The 22530-nt window shown below is 32.0% G+C and overlaps 1 protein-coding gene across 2 annotated transcripts in view; it reads right to left on the reverse strand.

The window, feature by feature from the left end:
• Window positions 1-22530, reverse strand: part of LOC136976766 (tyrosine-protein phosphatase non-receptor type 5-like) — a 104768-nt gene that overhangs the window by 56100 nt on the left and 26138 nt on the right. For both annotated transcript variants that reach the window (XM_067272127.1, XM_067272126.1), the window contains exons 4-7: window positions 21792-21983; window positions 19261-19398; window positions 11620-11837; window positions 3629-3709 (exon numbers count right to left, since the gene is read on the reverse strand). In XM_067272127.1, the coding sequence (XP_067128228.1) occupies window positions 3629-3709; window positions 11620-11837; window positions 19261-19398; window positions 21792-21983 (629 nt within the window). The remainder of the gene's footprint in view (window positions 1-3628; window positions 3710-11619; window positions 11838-19260; window positions 19399-21791; window positions 21984-22530) is intronic.

Below are 22530 nucleotides of genomic sequence, written 5' to 3' on the forward strand. Positions count from 1 at the left end.
ACTTGGTACCAAGAAGCTTAAAATTGGAGCAGTAACATATAAAAAATGGGGTGAAAGAGGGATCAATGCCCATTCACTCCCAATACTACTGGTAGCCCTCTTCTCAGACATGACAGTGACAGACTCTTCTCAAAGTCTATGTTACATTATACCTGAAATACAATTGCCACCATGCTTATTTGGCTTTTCAAAAACTCACAAACCAAATGGGCCTCAACGGACAATCATTTTCATGTATCATATTAAGAAAATCTTAGGCACCTTTGTTAGAAAATATTATTGTTTCTCACACACAAAGCAGTGTAATTTAATGATCACTTGGCTTCCTTTCATCTTTATTTCAGTTCAACTGAAATAAAGATGAAAGGAAGCCAAGTGATTGTTAAATTACACACGACACGATTTCAAGTTATCAAAAGAAAATATTATATAAAAAATAGAATTGTTTTAAAAAATTCAGTAGAATTAGTAGAGGAAATCTATAACAAAAACTTAGAACATTGCAAGATGATAGTAATGGTAAAAAGTCTCTTAGAGATTCCTCTCTCAAACTTACATACAGCTTGACACAACTTGACAGCAACATACAGCTTGACACAAAACTTCCTTTATAATAAGATAGGAAGCAAACATTAAAATCATGTTACCTCCAAATTTCTTTCTAGTCATATATTCCTCCTATTTAAAGTTTGAAGGACACTACCACTAATAGTTCTGAGATGATCACAAAGTCTCCTCACTCAAGATATTTAAAAGAAATTTGCCTTGCCTTTGTAGAAGCTACTGTTTTTGCCAAACACAAACATTATAATGGCATACCAATATGTTGGTAATCTTTAAATCTTTGGGAAAGTGAAAAAGTCTATAAAAATATATGAAAGAACTCAAATCTCAAATCAGTAGATCATATACTAGAATTAGACCAAATTCATTCAAGTTACATGCACATCCTTGATGTCAGTTTGCAAAAAGATTTATACATTAGTATATGTTAAACCAACAGCAGTTCTCTATTAGATAAATGCAACATCAAATGCTCTCTTTCCATGCAACATTGCATTGTTAAGAGTTTAATGAACAGAGCACTAAAATTTTCATAAACAAAACATTTAAAATTTTTCTTTTCAATGATATACGTTTCTTACATTTCTGTTTGAATTTTCTTTGTAATTTCTTTGACATTGGGTAAGTTTTCTTCAACTCGCACAGCTATCAGCTTATAACTTTACAAATTCTATTTTATCAGTTATTATTTATGAATAATATTGTAGATCCTGTCATTCTGTACAAGTCGACATCAATTTCAACATCCTCTCTCTTCACTATCCAAAGTTTCCTGCCCAAATGCTGCACTGCATCCCTATTTTCAGTTTTTTGCAGACAACTGCTTCCCCTCCTTCACACAGCTTCACACCCCAATAATCTACCATTTTAAATATAGACATAAACTCTCTATCCAACAAAATTTAAATTCATGAGACTATCGTTTATAGTTTACAAGATATAAGCATGACAAATCTTGCCATTTGTTTAATCGCTCCAGTTTTCTTAGACCTCCCTATACCAAACCAAATTTAAAGGCACGTTCAAATCAAAAGATAGAGAGAGCTGCACGTGAATTCTGTGGTATTTGCGGATTCCCTGACTTTTTCTGCTAAAAATCTTATTTTCTGACTTTCCCTGATTTTCCAGGTCTACATGAACCCTGTAAGAATAGCTAATATGTAAAAGTGTTTTTTCAAAACTATTTCAACCAACTCTAAAAAAAAAAAAAATTTTTTCAATTAAAAAATGGGATCACACCTTAGAGCAGTATATAAATCTTACTAAGTAGTATTAAAAGTCAATATAAATGATTATTTAAATAAAAAAAAAACACACACACCACAGTGGGTGATCAGTTAACGAACATAATCTGTTCCAAGACTTTGTTTGCTATCCAAATTGTTCATTAACCGATTATCAATTTACCATAGATTTTTATAAGAATTTGATTAATTCGTTCTGGAGACTCCAAAAAATAAAAAATATATACTTTCTTACTATGTTTATTTATATGTAATAGTAAAAACATATATATACACAGTTACATTAAAAATTTGCCGGGACAAATTCACATTTAAGAAAAAAATATTTCTTACAAGACTATACATTTACACGAGTCTTTATCCTTCCAGTCCCGTCACACGCTTTTTAGAGGCAATAACAAGTCTACGCGAACTGACCTTTTACTGGAGGCTACTGTCTACCATCCAATGTAAAACAGTTATAGAGTCCTCTAGCGGTAGCATACATATTCTTAGAAAATAATAAATTACATTAAAAATTTTTCTTAAATTTTTCTTAAATGTGAATTTGTCCTGGCAAATTTTTAATGTAATTATTATTTTTTAAGAAATATGTATGCTACCGCTAGAGGACTCTATAACTGTTTTACATTGGATGGTAGACAGTAGCCTCCAGTAAAAGGTCAGTTCCGCCAGTAGACTTGTTATTGCCTCTAAAAAGCATGTGAAGGGACTGGAAGGATAAAGACTTGTGTAAATGTATAGTCTTGTAAGAAATATTTTTTCTTAAATATATATATACACAGTCTTGCATTTTTATTAGTCATGTTTTTTCCATTTGTGAGGTTAAAGAATCTGTCTAATGTCAATTGCTTTTCTCTCTTCTTTAGGATTTTTCAGAAGTAATTGATAGCATTGTAATTGTAGAGATCCCCCAAGCCTATTAACCTAGACCTGGTTTGATGCCATTCTAAGACCATCATTCTGACACTTCTTCAAAAAAATGTTTAATAGCAGATATCAACATTAATTCTCTTTTTTCAGAGAAAACATATCTCACTGAGTTTCTTGGTGTTTTTCTGTCATCAGATCAGTTTCAGGTTCCATTATGAGCTCATCAATGTTCTTTATTTCTCAGATGTTATTTTTGTTACTCCTTAATCTGCTTGAGTCTTCTTGATTATACTGTATCTTTCTTAGATAAGATTGAACTGCAGCCTACGGTAAATCTGTTCAGCAAAATTAGACATCATCTGCACACTCTCTACCTTTGCTATTATATACTCTCACCTTTCTCATATTTATACTCTCCTTTTCGAAAATAAAAACTGATGCAAAACTTTACGAGTGCCCACCCAACAGTCTCACGAATACTATAAAAGAATTGTTTCTGTCAGAAAAATAAAAGGCTGGAATTACAAGGGAGAGTTTCAAAGTTTGGAATAATACTATTTGATCAGTGTATACTAGGTTGAGTGTTGATGTCGACATCTCCCACGCTCCAAAAAGTTTCAAATTGTTGCCTGAAGACAAGGGAAGACCAATCGGTATTCGTTATTTTACGTCACTTCTTGTGTTTGTTCTGTGAGGTGTTTGTTATCCGATCATGTGTTTGTTGTTTAAACAGAAAAATCTTTAGCGAAAGTGTTTGTTATCTGATTTGTACATTAACCGATCACCCACTGTACTAACAAATTTATTAGAAAAATTTTACCCATGCTTTATATATTTAATCTGCAATAATTTTTAATTATATATTTAAGCATTGTTTTCTTAAAGACCAAATAAATTATAAATTGATTTAAAAATTCTATACAAAATTCTGTATTACTACAACATACCATTCTTTGGGCGGTGTGCCACAATGAAGATTTTCTTGTGAACGATTTAAATCCAGTGTCAAAGATGCATTAGATCCTCTCCTATTTAATTAAATAAATATAGAATATTAAAAAATGTAAAGAATATGTTATAATCATTGTATAAATATGTAAGTCTAAAAATATTTAATATTTTAATAAATAATAGATATCTAATGTATATTTAATAGCTTTATTATATGCTATTTATAGTTTCTTCTCCTTCATCTGGCATTATGGGCCTTGAAGACCCTAACCACAGTCACAATCCTTTTCCATCTCATTCAATCTATAGCCTGCCTCTGCCAATCTTCGATTCCAAGGTCTTGAAGATCTTCAGTGATCCCAAGTATTCACCTTTTTCTGGAACAGTGTCTTGGCCTCTTCCCTTTCCTTTCATAGTGGAGCCCTTGTGAAGCTGTTGCCATTATAGGAAGCCTTACGACAAGACCTAGCCACTGTAATCTTCTGGCTTTAATCACCTGTATGATCATGGGCTTGTCGTAGGTTGTCTACAGTTCCTGGTTTGTTGTTCTCCTTCATATTGGTTTTCCATTCACCAGGATACCATTATCATCATAATCTTCCCCAGATCCAAAGTCTTTCCTTAGAATTTTGTTTTCAAATCTCTGCATTTTTAGTTCCTCCAGCTTTGTCATTGGTCATGTTTCATATCCATGCAGAATCTCAGATCTAATCAGCGACTCATATACAGTTAGCTTCATCCTTTTACTAAGGAGTCTGCTTTTTTAGTATATTTGTGAGCCCAAAGTAGATTTTATTTCCCTTTAACAAGTGAGTCCCTATCTCCTTCTTGATGTCATTGTTTCTGTTTATGTCAGTCCCCAAGTACTTGAAGGATTCTGTAGTGCTGAATGTCGTAATCTATGGTTAGATGTTCTAACGCCAACCATTGCAGTATGCTAGCAGGCTAATTAATAGCTATAATATTAATGAATTTATAGTCATTAATTAGCCTGATAGCATACGGCAATGATTAGTGTTACCATTACAACATATCTGGTTTAGTAGCACTGTTTGGTTAGATGTTCTTTGTGGGGCTAGCCTTTTTTAGAAGTTTATAGTTTAATTCATAATTTTATTTTTCAATTTTTCATTCTTAATCCTAAAATTACATCACCCATAGTACTGTATTATCTATAAATTTAATTTTAAAAGCAAAAAATGGCATTAATTATTTTTTGTAACAAAATAGGAACAGACATGTACAAAAGAAATTTTAAACAACATAATTTTTTTTTTAATTTTTCAAAGATACTAAACTGGAAAACTTTTGAGAATATTCAACCAATATAAAAATTTAGGAAATCATATTGTCTTTTAAAAACATGGCAAAAATCTCATTATAGACACATCTAAGAAATTTTGAACATTAATATTAATTTGTTTTATGAGACCGTGTCTTGTTCTATAATTTAGACTTGATAAACACTAATGTTGTGTTTTTTTTCTTCAAAGACACTTGGCAAGTTTTCTATCAGATATCTTTATTCATTATCATTTCTATCAGATATCTGATAGAAAACTTGCCAAGTGTCTTTGAAGAAAAAACACACAACATTAGTGTTTATCAAGTCTAAATTAATATTAATATTAAAAATAATAAGAATAATAATAACAACTCTCCCGGTGGTCACCTAGTCATGGTGGCAAAGCCCAGTAATTTTACTGATCCATAGGGCAATGCAGGCTGGAGCACAAACTCCTAGTAGGACACCCATGCCAATAAGGTCTATGGGGAGAAATAAAGTTACATGTGACCATGCCTACATTCTGTGGTGATATTTACCATGGTAGTAACCAGGTCTAAGGGTGATACCAGCTCAGATGTTGCCCAGGTTAACAAGGTCTACATTTGTGGGTTAGTCAGAGGCTCATGTTCAAAAAAATAGGCCACAGTCTCCTTCGGTTACCAGTGGCCAAAGTAGTATCAGCCTAAGCATGGCTACTGCAATACCCTTGACAGATGTGAACAACCAACCTAAACTTGGTGTTTCTGTGGAAATGCATCCACAGACCACAAAGGCTGGAAAACCATACTAACGGATAAAATAGACAATAGAAATGAATGAGTTATTAACATCTGTACTTAGTACACCATCACAAAACTCAAAACAAACATGACAGTGTACAGACAACAACTACACCATAGATTCACACAACAATATTCTCTCCTCACTGTCACCAAACAGAGTTGTTGATCAAAAAAAAACAATTATACACAACAACCTTATCCCACAAACAACACTTGAACTTATCAAACAACTCAAATCTCTGCATTTTTAGATTGCATCTCTGCAATCTCTGCATCTGCATGTGAAATACGCTCTCACTTATATTTCAGGAAAACTCTTCTACAGACAAATCAGTACCAAAACAAACACTGATACACAGCACAGTGGCACACCAACAAAAAAAAACTCAGAACTTATTGGTTTTCCTCTTTGGTCTGCTGATCAAATACATCAACAGACAGAAACATCTAACATTAATGAAGATACTGAATAGAACTTCCTCAAAAAACTGGAACAGTATATATAGATAGAATGTTTTTCTCCGTTGTTTTCCTGAAGAAGGCCAATAAATTTGTGGCCGAAAATGTTCAAAGTGTAAGTTGTTTACATTTATTTGCTAGAAAATTAGTGCTTAGGTGTATGTTCGAATCTATTAATGAAGATCACGTAACCTGTCAGGATAATCCAGCAACAAGCATTGATTATAGCACATACACAACAACTACCACTAATGATACTACAGACACTTCCTCATTCATCATTGATAACAAACATAGATTTAGTTAATACGCTCTCACTTATATTTCAGGAAACACTCACTAAATATACAGGTACAGATCCCACACAGAGACCACAAATACCAAAAATCAACACGTCAAAGGCAGTAGAAAAAACACTAAATTATGTAAACATTCACTTACTACCACACTACATTCATTCAATTTCTACACTCTTCAACATTCATACAGTAGTGATACACCATGGACTGAAAATACAATCACAAATAGATATACACAAAACACAGTTATCTCACAAGCCTGCCTGTCTGGCAGAGAAAAATAGAAACACAAATAAATGACATTTCACAGCAATTAGGCAGGCTGACACAATACAATAAAAACAACATAATGCCCAAATTAAAGAAACAACTCAAAAACATTTCCAAGAAAATCAAAACACACACATTACAGAATACATTGACACACTAAAACAAAAACTCACAGCCAAAGCACTAGACTCAAATGATACAAAACATATACACTACAAAAACAACAAAATAAATTATTCACAAACAATGAAAAACTCTTCTACAGACAAATCAGTACCAAAACAAACACTGATACACAGCACAGTGGCACACCAACAAAAAAAAACTCAGAACTTATTGGTCTTCTCTTTGGTCAAGTGCTGTCACACACAATGCTGATGCAGGCTGGATCAAGGAGAACAAAAACTTGCACAACATACCAACTATGCCCTGTGCTAAAATAAACATGCATGATTTCCAATACACTGTTAACAGAACACACAACTGAAAGACACCTGGTGTAGACAACATTCACAATTTCTGGTACAAAAAGTTTACATCACTGCACCAGGAACTAGCTAAACACCTAACTCACATCATCATCAATCCACAAGACATGCCAAAATTTTCTTACTCAAGGCATCACCTACATGAAACCTAAAAACAGCAATACCACAGACCCCATACAATACAGACCAATTACATGTCTTCCAACACACTAAAAATTATTGACATCCTGTATCGCAAACAAAATATACAAACATGTTGAAGAACACAACATTCTTACAGAACAACAAAAACGTTGCTGTAGAAATCACAGAGGATTCAAAGAATAGTTACTCATAGATTCAGTCATTCCAGAGCAAGCACACAAACAACACAGAAACATACACATGGCATATATCGACTACAGAAAAGCATTCGACAGTGTTCCACACAGTTGGCTGCTACATATTCTACACATGATACAAAATACATCCATCACTCATTGCATTCTTTCAAAACACTATGCAGCACTGGAGAACAACACTACATCTCAAGGTTCATAACACTTCCATACAAACAAATCAAATATTCATTAGGCAAGGAATTTTTCAAGGAGATTCCTTGAGTCCTCTCTGGTTCTGCTTAGCCCCGAATCCATTATCCAACATGTTAAACAATATGCAATATGGTTACAATATCAGACATGAAAAAACAACACAGTTTACACTGTCACATCTCATGTACATGGACGACATAAAACTTTATGCATCCACACAAAAACAACTTCATCAACTCCTACAAATCACACATTCATACTTCAAGGACATACAAATGGAGTTTGGCCTAAACAAATGCAAAACACTTCACATAAAAAAAAAGAATCCTGAAGAAAGAAGATTTTGCACTTGGAAATGGAAATGTTATTGAATCCATGGAAGAGTTCTACAAGTATTTAGGATTCCAACAGGACAAACTAACAGAACATACACAAATAAAGCAAAGATTAATTAAAGAATACCAAAGTAGGTTAAATGCTATTCTCAGAACACAGTTAAATGCAAAACACACAGTTAAAGCAATAAACACGTATGTCATCCCAGTACTCACATATTCTTTTGGAGTTATACATTGGACTCACACAGATCCTGAGCAACTCCAAACAAAAACAAGAACAACACTTACTAAACATAAACATCATCATCCTAAATCCGCCATTGAAAGATTAACCCTTCCACGTAAAGATGGCAGACGTAGCCTGATCAATATAGTTAACCTTCACTACAAACAAATACAGACATTGAGAGAGTTTTTCTACAAAAAGCAAGAAACATTGCAGTTACATAAAGCAGTAACTCTAGCAGACTCAAATAACACACCATTAAATTTACACTCACAACATGTGGACACTACACAACATATAAAAAGCATAGACACTGTTAAGCAATTGTGGGCTAAAAAGGTACTCCATGGCAGGCATCCTTATGACCTGGCCCAGGATTTTGTTGACAAAACTGCATCAAACAGCTGGTTAGCTCAGGGATGCCTCTTTGGAAAGATGGAAGGATTCATGATTGCCATACAGGTCATAAATACTAAAAACTACAGAAAACACATACTCAAAGTCTTTAAACTCTTCACAGACTGCTTTGCATAACAAATAATAAACTACACAAAGAACCTAGAATTAGCAATAAAAATGGCTGCAGAGTAAAAAAGTTCTTTGTGTAGTTTATTGCATACTCAAAGATACAACACTTACAAATGTCATATCATGCCAGAAAAAACACATCACTTCCGGTTCAAGCTCTTGGCACAGATGAAAAGACATAATACATAGACATAATAAAGTAGCAAATATAATACATTAAGAGCTTGCAAACAAACACAAATTAGTAGACATCCATGAACCATACTACAAATACATTCCACTGAAAGTATTGGAAAACAACACAAAATGTACTTATGACAAAGTCATAATCACAGATAAAACAATTTACAACAACAGACCAGACATCACACTCATTGACAAACACAATAAAATCACATACATTATAGACATATCCATTCTGAACACCACAATGTGTCGTATGTTGTCCCAATACTCACTTATTCTTTTTCACAATCAAGAAAGTTCCCTTCAATAGATCTTACAGAAGATAGGTATCAGGTGGAAAGATAGGTATCAGCTAAGTGGAAAAAAATTTCTGTACAAAATTCTGCATATTATTTCTATGAGAAGAAATTGCATTCATTTGATAAAAAGAAATGCAGAATCAGAGAACCTTCATCCTGTTGTCTGGCTTGATAAAATATGGATTTTGACAAGCCACATGTGGTAAAAAATCATGAATGGACACAACTGTCAATAGCCATTTGGGTATTGCTGTTCATGTGTCCTAAGGAAAAAGGTTAATTGTCTTTCAGAGAGGTACTGTACAGAAGACAAATTTATAGAAGCTAATTTGATTTTAACTTCTGAAACAAAATCCAGGAATTATCGTGAAATGAACTCCCAAAATTTTCAACTTTAGTTTGTAGAACAGAGCCTGGATTCACAAACATCTCATAAGATATGACATAATATCTTTCCAATATCATAAAAAAAGTTACCAGAAATTAACAACATTTTACATATTATATTCACAAAACACAAAAGATTGGTAATGAGAGTATGTCATATAACATCACTAACAAATATTTCCATTTTGATAATCCAATAGGAAGGCATTTCTTAGTGATGTATTTCCAGAAATTTCTTGCACCATATGCTTGCAATATCAGTGGTAAGATAAGAGGTATTTTGTTAAAATTAAAAAGGGATGTACAAGGATTATTTTTTTCAACCTCCACCAACCCAGAATAAAAAAACAAGAATGAAGAACAAAACCACTTTATTTGTGGAAGGTAGTTACAGTCTTCACCTATTTTTCCACATAATTGTCTTCTCGATTCAGGCAGACATCATACCATGATACTAGCTTTTGTATATCCATGTCAAAGAAATTGCCGCCAGGCCATTCAGCCAACCTTTAACACTGTCAGTCAGCAGTATACAGTGTGGACCTTGAAATTTGAGGAAACTCCTCACTGAATTCAGAAATCGTAAACTGATGTCTTTCTCATACCAATTGATCCACTTTGTCTACCAAATCATCGGTCATCACACACTTCCTCCCTTGATCGCCCTCATCATGAATGTTGTCACCATCCTTGTTTGAATTTCCTGTACCATTCCCGCATGCATCTGTAGCTCATGAGGTTCTCACTATACACATTACACATCCTTTGATGAATTTCACCTCCATTCAGCCGTTCGGCCTGTAGAAATCAAATTACTGCTCGTATTTCGCAGTTGGCAGGAGACTGGATTGGCAGCATCATGTTTGTGTGTTTACTGCAGAGTAGCAAATGTCTAAAATAGCTTGGCACAACGCTAAGTGATGACGGAATATACTACTCACTAGGTGTTCACCCTGCCCTTGTCTCACATGCTCCTAAGTTTTTTTCATGCATTAGTGTGAGGTTGAAAAAAAATATTTTGTGGAAAGTGTATGTAGGATATAGTTTAAAAATGTTAATATTATGGTATTTTGATGTTTTTTTCTTATTATAACATTCTAAAATATGGGAGAATATATTTTAATCTATGTTTTTTATAAGATTGTGAAAAATGAGGAAAACTGTAAAAAAGTAAAATTTTTAAAATTATTACTTTTTGATTGAAAGAGTTATAGAATTAAAACCAGCTTAAGAGGACAACGTTGTTTTTTGTTGTTGAAATGCATACTAGTCTTTTGCATGTTGCTAAGTTTAATTGTTGAATAAAAATAGGCTAGTATATAATAAGTTTGTTGTTGGTTATGTTTGTAACCAAATGTTTAACTGATTAATAAATGTTTTTGTTGTTCATCCACTAATCTATACACAATATATACTATTTCATAAGCCTGGGACTTAAAGGCTTCACTTTTTTGGACAAAATTATTTCAGAAAAAATACCAAGTACTAGCACATGTTACAAACTTATTGCACAACTATCCCGCCATAGGATGATGGCATTCCATCTCTCCTAAAATAGGAATGGTTGGAACCAACCAACTGCAATCTATCATTGTGCCAACTATATATAATGGCATGTGTTGATTCTTAAATGAGCAAAATCTTTAATTAAAGTTAAAAATATGATTTTTTAACGTAACGAGTGTACATTTAAGGAGACTAATCAAATTGCTGTAGCAGTGTGATATAATCATGTGACCATCAGTTTATTTGCATTAAGAACCAACTTATTTGAAACAGACTACAGTTAAAGAATTAAAATTGAATGATTTTCTAAAAAATTTTTTCAAATTATAATCATCATATTTATTTCATAATAATCATTTTATTTAAAGTAATAAAAAAAGTTATAAACTTAATTCAACCTTTCAAGTAATCCTTTTGCCTTCATGCGTAATGGACTTCTTCCAGGACTAGATGTATTTTCTGATTCAGTTTCAGTCAAATAATTATCTTTATTTTCTGGTTGGACAGTATCAACATCTTTGGTAACTGGTTTATGGACAGGCTGGTAAACAACTTGTCGAGGTTCTTCTAAAGGTATTGCTTTCCTTTTTCTTTCTTTCCAGGAGCAAAAATATAACTGTATGACAAATATGACTTTTAATGCACCAAGACACTTTTATGGACACTTTTTCATAAAAACTGATTCTTACTCAAGAATAAAAAATGAATCAAATAATTTTTTTTTTGTAAAAAATTTTCTATAAAATTCTTGAATAAGAATGTAAACAAGATTGAATATCAAAAAATTTTCAATTAATTTTTAAATGCATTTTATATATAATAATATATATGTTTACATTAACTATAAGATATAACCTGTTATAATGTATGAAATATACTTTAGTTATTATTTTCAGAATTATTAACTTACAAATGAAATGACTTCATATGAAGAAAAAACATAATAATTACCTGTTCATCAACATCAACATATTAAATACAAGGTCTGTTCAAAAAAAATAACTGAACTTTATTTTTTTTTTAATTTTTATTCTTCAAGTTACAGATTATTGGTCCTCGTCCCCTTCAAAGGGGACGGGGACCAATAATCCCCTATTAACACATTTATCCCAACAGTGTTTCCACTTTGCAAAGCAATCCTAGTAAGCTTGTTTCAGACTGTCCTTCAATGCTTGTGACGAATTTGTTTTAATGTCATCAATTGACAAAATGGTGTCCTTTCAGCACTAATTTTAATTTTGGAAACAAGAAAAAAATTGCAAAGAGCCAGGTCTGGGTGAGTAAGGAAGCTGGAAAGGACAGTCATTTGATTTTTGGCACAAAACTGGCAAAATGACAAGGCTGAGTGAGCAGGTGCACAGTCATGGTAAAGCAATCATGAGTTGTCTCACAACATCTCTGGTCTCTTTTTGCAAATTTTTTCATGCAATTGTTTCAAAACACCTGCATAATAGTGATTGTTGACTGGTTGACCTTGAGGCAAAAATTCAAAGTGCACAACTCTGATTTTCTGAACGTGAGTGGCATCAGTTGAGGTCAAAGGCTTTCCTGGTCAAGGATCATCTTCAACTAATTGATGACCACTTTTGAATTGGGTAAACCATTCATAACACTGTACAACCTACAGAATTGCCTCCATAAGCTTAATTCAAAAGTTGAAAAGTTTTCCCCAGTTTCACACAAAACTTTATGTTGCATCGTTGCTCCCATAAAGCAAATGCTGTGAAAATTGCCACAAACACTAAAACACCTTTTACTCAAAAAACAATAACATGGTAACAGAGTGAGATATCAATAATCTGAAAAAAGCAGCTTACTTGGTAGGTTATCACAAATGTGTTGTCAACTTCACAACACTAGAACACTCCATTTTTGCCTGATTCAAAAAGTTCAGTTATTTTCTGAACCAACCTCATATTATATTAGTCATATTAGCTTTAAAATATATTAGGAATTAAAATGACTGATACTATATTTATATTATTGTCAACTAAGGACTTATCATATTAATAACTATTATACCGGTGTGCCAGTTTTTCAAAGGAGGAATTCTTCCTGAAAACAACAGGTGAAAAATAAAAACTTTATTTTTTCTGAATAAGAATTCCTCCTTTGAAAAATCAACACACAAGTATAATAGTCATTAATATAATAAGTCCTTAGTTGACAATAATATAAATATATTATAATATAAGGATATAAAGGCAATTGAATTAATAAAACGACTGATGGCATCATCAGTCACTTTAATGGAAAACTTTATTTCAAGTTGTCTACAATCTGTCTCTGGCTGAATTTTAAAAAAGTATTTAAGATTTAAAATGACCCAAATTGTAAGGTAATTATTGTTTAAACCATGTACTTATATTTAAGGTCAATAAGTGCAGACAGATAGCACTGTTAAAAATGTCCACACATACTGTTACTGCTGACTGATACATCTAGCAATGACTTGATTCAGCAACTTCAATGTCTGGCACTTCAAGTTATTCCCAACTGGGCATATGATAATTTGTGATTATGAGTGATGTTTATAAGGTGTCCCTTATTTTCTGACTTCAAAAGTTTTGAATGCTCACCTGCCCATTTTTTTCCCTTTCACTCAAAAATGTTTCCATATTTAATTTCTTGACAATTGATGAATATTAACCTGTGTTGACTTGAGCGTCAATGTGTCAAAAACAAATCTAAATGTGCTGCACTTTGTTCAGGCCTGGACTGGTCATTATACATGAAGTACTGTCAGTTTATGTTTGGTTTCTGTCTGTCAGATGTAGTCATGCATCTTTACACTAACATTACATCATACGAATTATGCAGTCCAAAGAATAGTGTTTTTGAAAGGAAATGTGAAACACAAATAACCTGAGGCAAACTGCCAAGTGCTGGCTGTTTTATTTTACAACATACAAGAGGTGAAGCTAACTATAATTGAAAGTGCAAATCTTGTAGTTCAGTGCATGATATGTTAAAAAAGGAGAAAAGGCTATGCATCAAAGCTTGATGGATGGCAAGAACAATTCATTCCCTAAAAATGTTTTTCCTGAAGTCAGAACTTGAACTATCCATCAAAGAGGAGCTTTACATGATATTTCTCTGTTTGTTTAACAGTTTACATTAAACCATGACTTAAGTACACTGCAAAATAATAAATACCATCATTTAGAACTTTGAAATATATTTGAATGGCTTAAGGCCACTCAAAAGATAATGGAAAGGAAAATGATAAGAATAATGTTAAGAGATAAAAAAAAAAATATTTGAATAAAAGAACAAACAAAAGTAGACAATGTTTTTAGTGCATATTAAAAAGTTAAAAGGGAGCTGGGCAGAACATGTAAAAAGCACAAATGATGAAAGATGGACAGAATGGTTGACATTCTGGAAACTAGAAACTGGGTCAAGAAGGCAAGGGCAGCCTAAGATGAGATGAACCAAGCATCAGGAAGAAATGAAAAAGAAAGGATAAAAAAAAAAAAAAAAAAAACAATGGAAAAATAATGGAAGAGTCATTCATCCAACTGTGAGGATCTAAACAAGTTAGAGTTAATTAACAATTAATTATAAATTATAAAAGCAAAAGGAAAACCTCAAGGAAAAGAACTGGATTTTTACTGGGGATTTCCTGATTAAAAAGATAAAAATCCCGATCAAATTTCGCTCAGAGTCAACAAGTGTTACAATGTTTACATTTAACACAGAAATTTAATCAAAACAGGCAATTAGTCATGATGAGAACTGTCAAAAAACGAAATTTATGAGGTAACTCAAGCCACGATTACGGATAGAAAGTGGCAATAAATTCATCAATACATCCGATTTTGATGGCTCATATCCACAACACCCAGACATAAATCGAACTTTGAACACATTACATCATGGATTGCATCAGCCAGTTCTCATGCGAATAGTGTATGAAAAGAGAATGAACCCGATCATTCAGGCAGACAAACAGCAGACAGCATAGAAGGTCATCTGCCCCGCCATAATCAACAGCAGACTTCCCTGGTGAACACCAGTGGACATCGGAGGTTATTACAGAACGTCATAGACAGCGCAAACCTTCACCAGCATAGAAGAATTCCAGCTGCCCATACCTACATTGCCAAATTCTCCTCCTTCCAGATGCTTAGCCTTAGATCACTGATCGTACAGCCAATGCCTCTGAGATGACACTTCAAAGCTCCTAGATTCTTCTAGCTTTGAAGTGTCATCTCAGAGGTATTTTAACTAAATGGTTGTAAGCTCTCTCTCTCGATTCATTAGTTATAAGTAGTATAACGGATAACTGCTCCTATGTATTTAACCCTTTTATGTTTTTATTAAATGTGTTGTCCTATTTTAAATCTGTCTACCTGTCTTATTTGAGGGAAGGACACCTAGCGACGTATTCACCTCCTTCCAACTCAATTTATAGCCCTCCTAGCCATCCTTGGACGACGTAAACAGGATCTACCATCCCAATACTGGTAAGCGAGGTTTAGAGTTCCCTTCTCTAACCCCCTCAGTTCTCACACAACCCTGGATACACAGCTGTAAGCTCCCAATCAAGATCTCTGCTTCTTGAAGTCCTTAAAATCATATGAATTGTTAGATACAACAATTTCTATAGCAGCTTTGAAGAAGCATAGCCAACTTTTGTATTTATCCAAAAAATGGCAGGTCTATCTCTCTTTGATGACAACACTGACCTTCAAACCAAAAGTAAAAATGTTGTCAATTTGGGCAGAGAACATTGATGTATGGGGGGGAAATTTATTCCTTTGCATGAAAAAATGGATAGCATATCATTTGATAGGTTTAATTTCTTTTACTGTAGTAGTATATTTTTATTTACCTTGTATCATTGATTTGTTTTTCATTTTAGAGAAAACAATTGTTGACTTTGTATCATTTTAAAGTAGAGGATTGTTTACTCAGCTATAAATGGATACAAGTTTTCTCCAGAGATGTCCTTAAATGTGGAAAAACAACACTTTGTATTTAGCAGACCAAAGAACAGTTAACATGTTTAAAGCTGTAAATGATTCTGTTGAAAGAGCTGTTAAATTATTGCTACACTTTCACAAATTGTTGATTATGGATAAAGAACAAAAGGAGTTTGCACTGCATTGTGTGCAAAACCATCAAAGACTATATCCAGACTGCAAAAAAATAAAAAAAACATTGAAGTAAGCACAGTAAATTTTAATATTGTAATTGAATGTTACAGACAACTACTATGTCAAATTAAATAAAATGTTATACATGTATTTCTTAATTCTTGATTTTTTACTGATTTTCATAATCAAGTTTTGTACTCAAGTTGGCAGGCTAATGTCATCATATCAAGATGAAACTTCATATTTAAGTAATTATGACAAAATGCAAAAAATTTATGGAATGGATGCTACCATTTTGTCAAAAACAATGTTTTTGTCAAAATAAACCCTAATGTTTATATTTTGTATAAAATTTTATTAACTATAACATCCCACTTTATAATAGAGCCTTTCTTAGAAAGGCTTTGTTATAAAGTAAAATGAAGCAATTATTATTATAACGATACATTCTCCAACCATCGCTATGAATATGGGAAAATATATATATATATATATATGTATGTATAAGAGCAAGATCAAAGAGCAGTGCTTAAATGCAAGAGATGCAAATGCATTACCTTCAGCTTGAAAATACATCATTGTAAAAAGGTTACATTAAAAACCCCTAAATTATGTGATCCCAAAAAATCATATTTGGTTTTTGTGTTATATTTTATATTTTTCCTAATTTCATTTTTATTTGTATTTTGTTAACCTTATATATTTCTTAAGTTTTTTTTATTTATTATTAACCTTATATTTTTCATAATTTATTTATTTAATTTGTGTAACTTTAAATTTGTATTTAGAATATTTCAAAAGTTAAAATTTAAAGGGAATATTCTATTTGTGGAAAATTTTCTAAAAATGAACTTAAAAACCTGATGACAACCTATGAGAGTAGGCTGAAATTGTTTGTTAATAAAAAAAATTCTCTCAGCAAATGCACAGGTGTTTTAGTAAGTTTGTAATTTATCTCTTCCTAGTACTTCCAGACTATATAGATGAAAAACTTTTACTGTATACTTTTAATTTTTTCAATTTTTTACTGTATTTTTGCAGAATGACCAGCATGCCGCATATAACCAGGGTTGATCAGCATGTCAGAAACCCCAGAGTTGCCAGCATGCCAGTATGCCAGTTAAACTGAGATTGAAAAGTAAAATGTAAAGAAAACATTCTTTCAAATATAATGTTATAATTAGAGTTTTCATTTACATATATCAACTTCCTGAAACCCGATGTATTGATACTAAGCCAAATGATTGCAATAATCAATCAAGCTAATATGCCATAATTAATCATTAGAAACTAAGTAATTTGGTACTAGAAGTAGACAATAAAACAATTAATGGCTTATTGACATTACAGCAAGTTTCTAAAATTTAATACAGTGGTGCCTCGTATAACGTACGCCTCGAATAACGGACGCTGCGAACAATGGACTTTCTGTTTGGCCATTACGTGACTCGAGCAATGGACCAGCTGCAAACAACGGACTTTCTGTTTGGCCATTACGTGACTCGAGCAACGGACTGGCTGCGAACAACGGACTTTCTGTTTGGCCATTACGTGACTCGAGCAACGGACTGGCTGCGAACAACGGACTTTCTGGCATAATTGGTGACTGCTCCATGGATGCGTTCTTTAATAGCGGTCGCTCTGCGTCTCCGCTACTACGGGAGTGTGCTGCTGTTCATAGGCATTTAGGAACGACGGTGAAAGAAAAAAAAATGGCAGCGCCCGCACTATCGATAGTATCGTGATGGAGGAATCTATAATTCTAAACTATGAGCTTTTAAAGGCAAAAGAAGAGTCCCGACTGTAAAATTTAACCATAAAATGGATTATTTGTTGAAAGAGCAATTCAAAATAGCCACGAAAAAAATTTGAATGCCGGCTACCATTCGAAAAAAAATCGTAAAGACACATCACCGCGTGCGCTAACTCACGCTTTCACAATTTCTAAATTTTCATTCATAAAACCACATAATGGACCCGGAAACGAAACTATCTGAGCCATGGAGGACGCCATGTTGCTTTCCACCGTAAAACTACTGCTACAAGCGGCCGTTTTTTGCCGTTCGACAGTGCCCACTCCCACCGGAATTTAGGAACACGTTCTGCAGGAATTTTTAAACGGATGTCGCTCGCGCAGAGTTACGCGGAGGAATAAAAGAACGCACCCCATGTTCATTTTTTTATGATACAGTACAGTTATTTTATGCTGCGGAACGAATTAGATATTTTAATATGTATTTCTATGGGAAAATGCATTTCGTATAACGGACATTTCACTTAATGGACGTGCACCTGGAACGGATTAAGTACGTTATATGAGGCACCACTGTATATTTATTTTTGCATTTTTGAATCAAATTACAATAAAAACATTAAAAAAGCACTTTTGAAATTCCACAAGTATTTTATGGCATTAGAAAGAAGACAAAATGAAAAAACTTAAACATATAATTATAGTTTTTGATGTAATGCTAACAGTCTTACAGTTTTAGAATAAAAACTTGTTTACTTTTATATGATGTAACTGATTTGTTTTTTCAATGCACCTACTAGAGAGGGATGTATAACCTTTCTTAAACCAGCATACTGGTTTTTACCATACAGAAATATCTGATTTTGTGGTCTCCCCAGATAGACTGACATGCTAGACAATCCACAAAAATACAGTAATTTTTGTAAGTTACCTGGTTTTCACACTGAGCTCTTCAATTAATATAATTTGAAAAAAAAAAATAAAGTATAAATTCTTAATTTAATTTAATTTAATGGAATTACAGTTTTATCACATTTCTAAATCAAAATAAATTAAATATAATGAGATTGATTGACTAATAAAATTCTCATATATTCTCAGAACATCATCAAACTAAGGCATAAATATATCAAATTAAAATAAATAAAAGTTAAATGTAAATAACAAGCAAATAAGTTACTTACAATAAGTAAACTAATGGCAAAGATAATGAAAAGACTAGATGATATTATTAATGGAAGTTGCCAAGAAGACCACATATGATCTTTGACTACACTCCATACTTTGATTTCTTCCTTAGAGGTATGAATTGCAAAATTTTCCTGTAAAGAAATACATAATTATTAATCACACTAAATTTAATATCAATGTAGACATTTATTATATTAAATTTTCAATAAAATGTATATATTGTTTGTAAAATATTGATTTTTTAATTTAATACAAGTTTGTGTATATAACATATTTATTTGAAACCCCCTATAAATGCACACAGAATGATTTTGTAACAATTAATTAACAATAAAATTAAACTAGAATTTTGAAAAAGTATCATAAAGAAAATGAGAAAAAATAAATTGAAACAATATTTCTAAATTTACTTTATCCTTAAGCATCTATCTAATAGCAATTTCTACAATCTGCATGCAGGTATATAGTAATCTAAAATATTTTTAAAAAATATATCTTCAATTTTCCATAGTACCTGATGAAATAAAGACAATATAAAATCAAAACTTAAATGTAAGTATACATCTTGAGGAATATATTTTACACCAATAATTAAACAAACTCACTTTATCAAGTGTTAAAATCACAACTGTTATATAGAACTCAAACATTTTCAACATATGTTTATGCTGATCCTCAAGTTTGAATAAAATTCTAAGGTGGTTCAGTGTCAGTTATTCTAATGTTTGAATTATTTAAATCTAAATATTCTATGAAATTTCATAGTCTAGTAGCAATTTCAATCTTTTAAATGAAACATTCAAAGTTTTATTTGACATTGAAGCCTATAAATACTGTACATCACAACATTCCAACACCTCACTGGCTTGTTTTTAGCTCTCATATTGAATTAAAATAAAAATAACGATTTTCATAATCCCACATTGCAAAAACTTGAAACACTTGCAAGCTAAAAAAACTGTCACTACAACAACAATAAAGAAAGGTTCACTTCAGAACATCATGTATAAAATGAACAAAGCTTTTGGAAAAAAATTACTTTGAATTTCACATGCAAAATGTGATGCAGAAAAACAACAATTTATATTTACAGAATGCATATGATAAAAATGACTATAAAATTACAACATTGACTCTTCTTATTGTTTAAAAATATCTGTGTGCAAATGGGCAAATAGTATAATCATAACATATGTTCATGTGTTATGATTATATGATGTCAAACATTGTGCATTTTTAGTAAAAATTCTGAATTGTGATTTAAAATCCATTTTAGCACAAGGATCATTAATTTGGAACATTTTTAACACAGCACGTGAACGGATGCTCTGAGGAAACTGGACATTTGAAATTTACATCGTTCGATTAAGTTCAAAAACATTTTGTATTTGTATTTGTTTTAGAATATCCAGCTTGCTTTCCTGAGGAAGAACATAGAAGGGATTAAGAAAATATTTGATTTCTAATTGTGAACTGTATTACAGCGATTAAATGTTCATGTAAGTTAATTATTTTGTAATAATAAAAAATTTAAGTTAATGGGTTATATATGATCAGCCAATGATCTGATAAAAAATACATAGGTTTATCAATAAGTGTTACTTGACATTATTTATTACCATTTTCATAATTGTAAGTTTCTTATGCTCGAAATTTTACAATTCTGTTTTATTATCTATACTTTTGGGACAGCCAAAAAAAATATTTTTTTGTTGTTAAATTATTAATATAATAACCTTTAATTTTAAAATTATCATATATTAGTGTAAATTAATTTGAATATACAAATGAAATCAGTCTCATTTCTCTTAAATTCGTAACAATTCTGAAAAGTAGTAAAATGTTGATTATCTATACTTTTGGGACACACTGTACCAGAGTATGAGAACTTTGATCTGGAAAACAGAAGTGCCACTCAAATGTAAGAAGGTCCTTTATCAATTAAACATTGTCTTAATATTTACTTATAGCTGCTGCACTACATCATTGAGAAAAGACAGAAAGATCCATGTAGCACAAATGAAATTCCTCAGGAGCATTCTGATAAAACCAGAAGAGACAAGATAAAGAATGAAGACATAAGAAAAAGAACAGAAATGGAAAATTTGGAAAGAGAAAAGTTAGACTGAAATGGTTTGGACATACCAACAGAATGAAAGAAAATAGAATAGATAAGAGAGAAATGGAGGTCTTTGGTCTCTGGTCCAAAGACCTCAATCTCTTCTTCATCTTTAATCCAGGCTTTACTGGATTAAAGACAAAGAATAAGAGATCAGTTATTCTCTTTATAATTCCATCACATTCCACAAAACTCTAGTTAACAAACTTAGATATAGAAAAGTTTATAACATGATTTTTATATATATAGAAAAACAATTATTATTTGTTTCATAGGTATGTTCATAAAAATAATGTTATAATTATTATTAATATTTTTTTAAAATGAAAAATTTGCTTTTATCTAGAAAAATTGCTATATATATAATTCTAAATTTATTACTTTTACAGAATATGAAAAATGTACCTGTGAATAAGCTTTTGAATGAATACTTGTAATTTCAAATGGTGCTATAAAATCTTTCAATTGACTAACAGATGTTGATCTTAACACATCAGATGCAGGTAATAAAATGGATACACCATCTGCTAGTTCAGATCCATGAAAATTTCCTGTCATGGGATAAATGAAGTATAGTTCCACAATCCCAGAATAAAGCTAAAGAAAAAAAAATTATATTATTAAAATAAAAATTTTAATATTCCTAACTATTTTAATTTTTATTACTTTTTACTGTTTTAATTACTAATTTTAGTATCTATAAAATTTTCATTAATATCTACAACATTCATTTTATGTCTATACCAAATACACATACAGGAACTCCTCTACTTACAAACTTTCAGACTTATGAACAAATTTGACTGCGTGATCAATGTGATCTTTAATTGGGATGCTGCATACACCAGGGAAGTCTATCCCAGTTAGGACTGTCCTTTCCATTACAAAAGATTCAAATACGGTGTAACATCTTCTGTATGCGATACGAATGTGGCACTTTTTAGCTATCTCAGTGTATAGTGATTTGAGATATGGGTTGTAAGTGACTGGGATCCTTTCTTCTTCGTAGAGTTGATCTTTGCCATGGGAGTGGACTTGGTCATTGCCATGAAGTGGGCGATTACTACTGTCACTGTTAATCCAAAGTCCTGCTAGTTGAAGTTAATCTTCTTCTGCCTGTGCCTTCTCCTAGGGGAGGTTGGCA

This window comes from Centruroides vittatus, unplaced genomic scaffold (genome assembly GCF_030686945.1).
Source record: "Centruroides vittatus isolate TY-2023 unplaced genomic scaffold, ASM3068694v2 contig_424, whole genome shotgun sequence".
NCBI lineage: Eukaryota > Metazoa > Arthropoda > Arachnida > Scorpiones > Buthidae > Centruroides > Centruroides vittatus.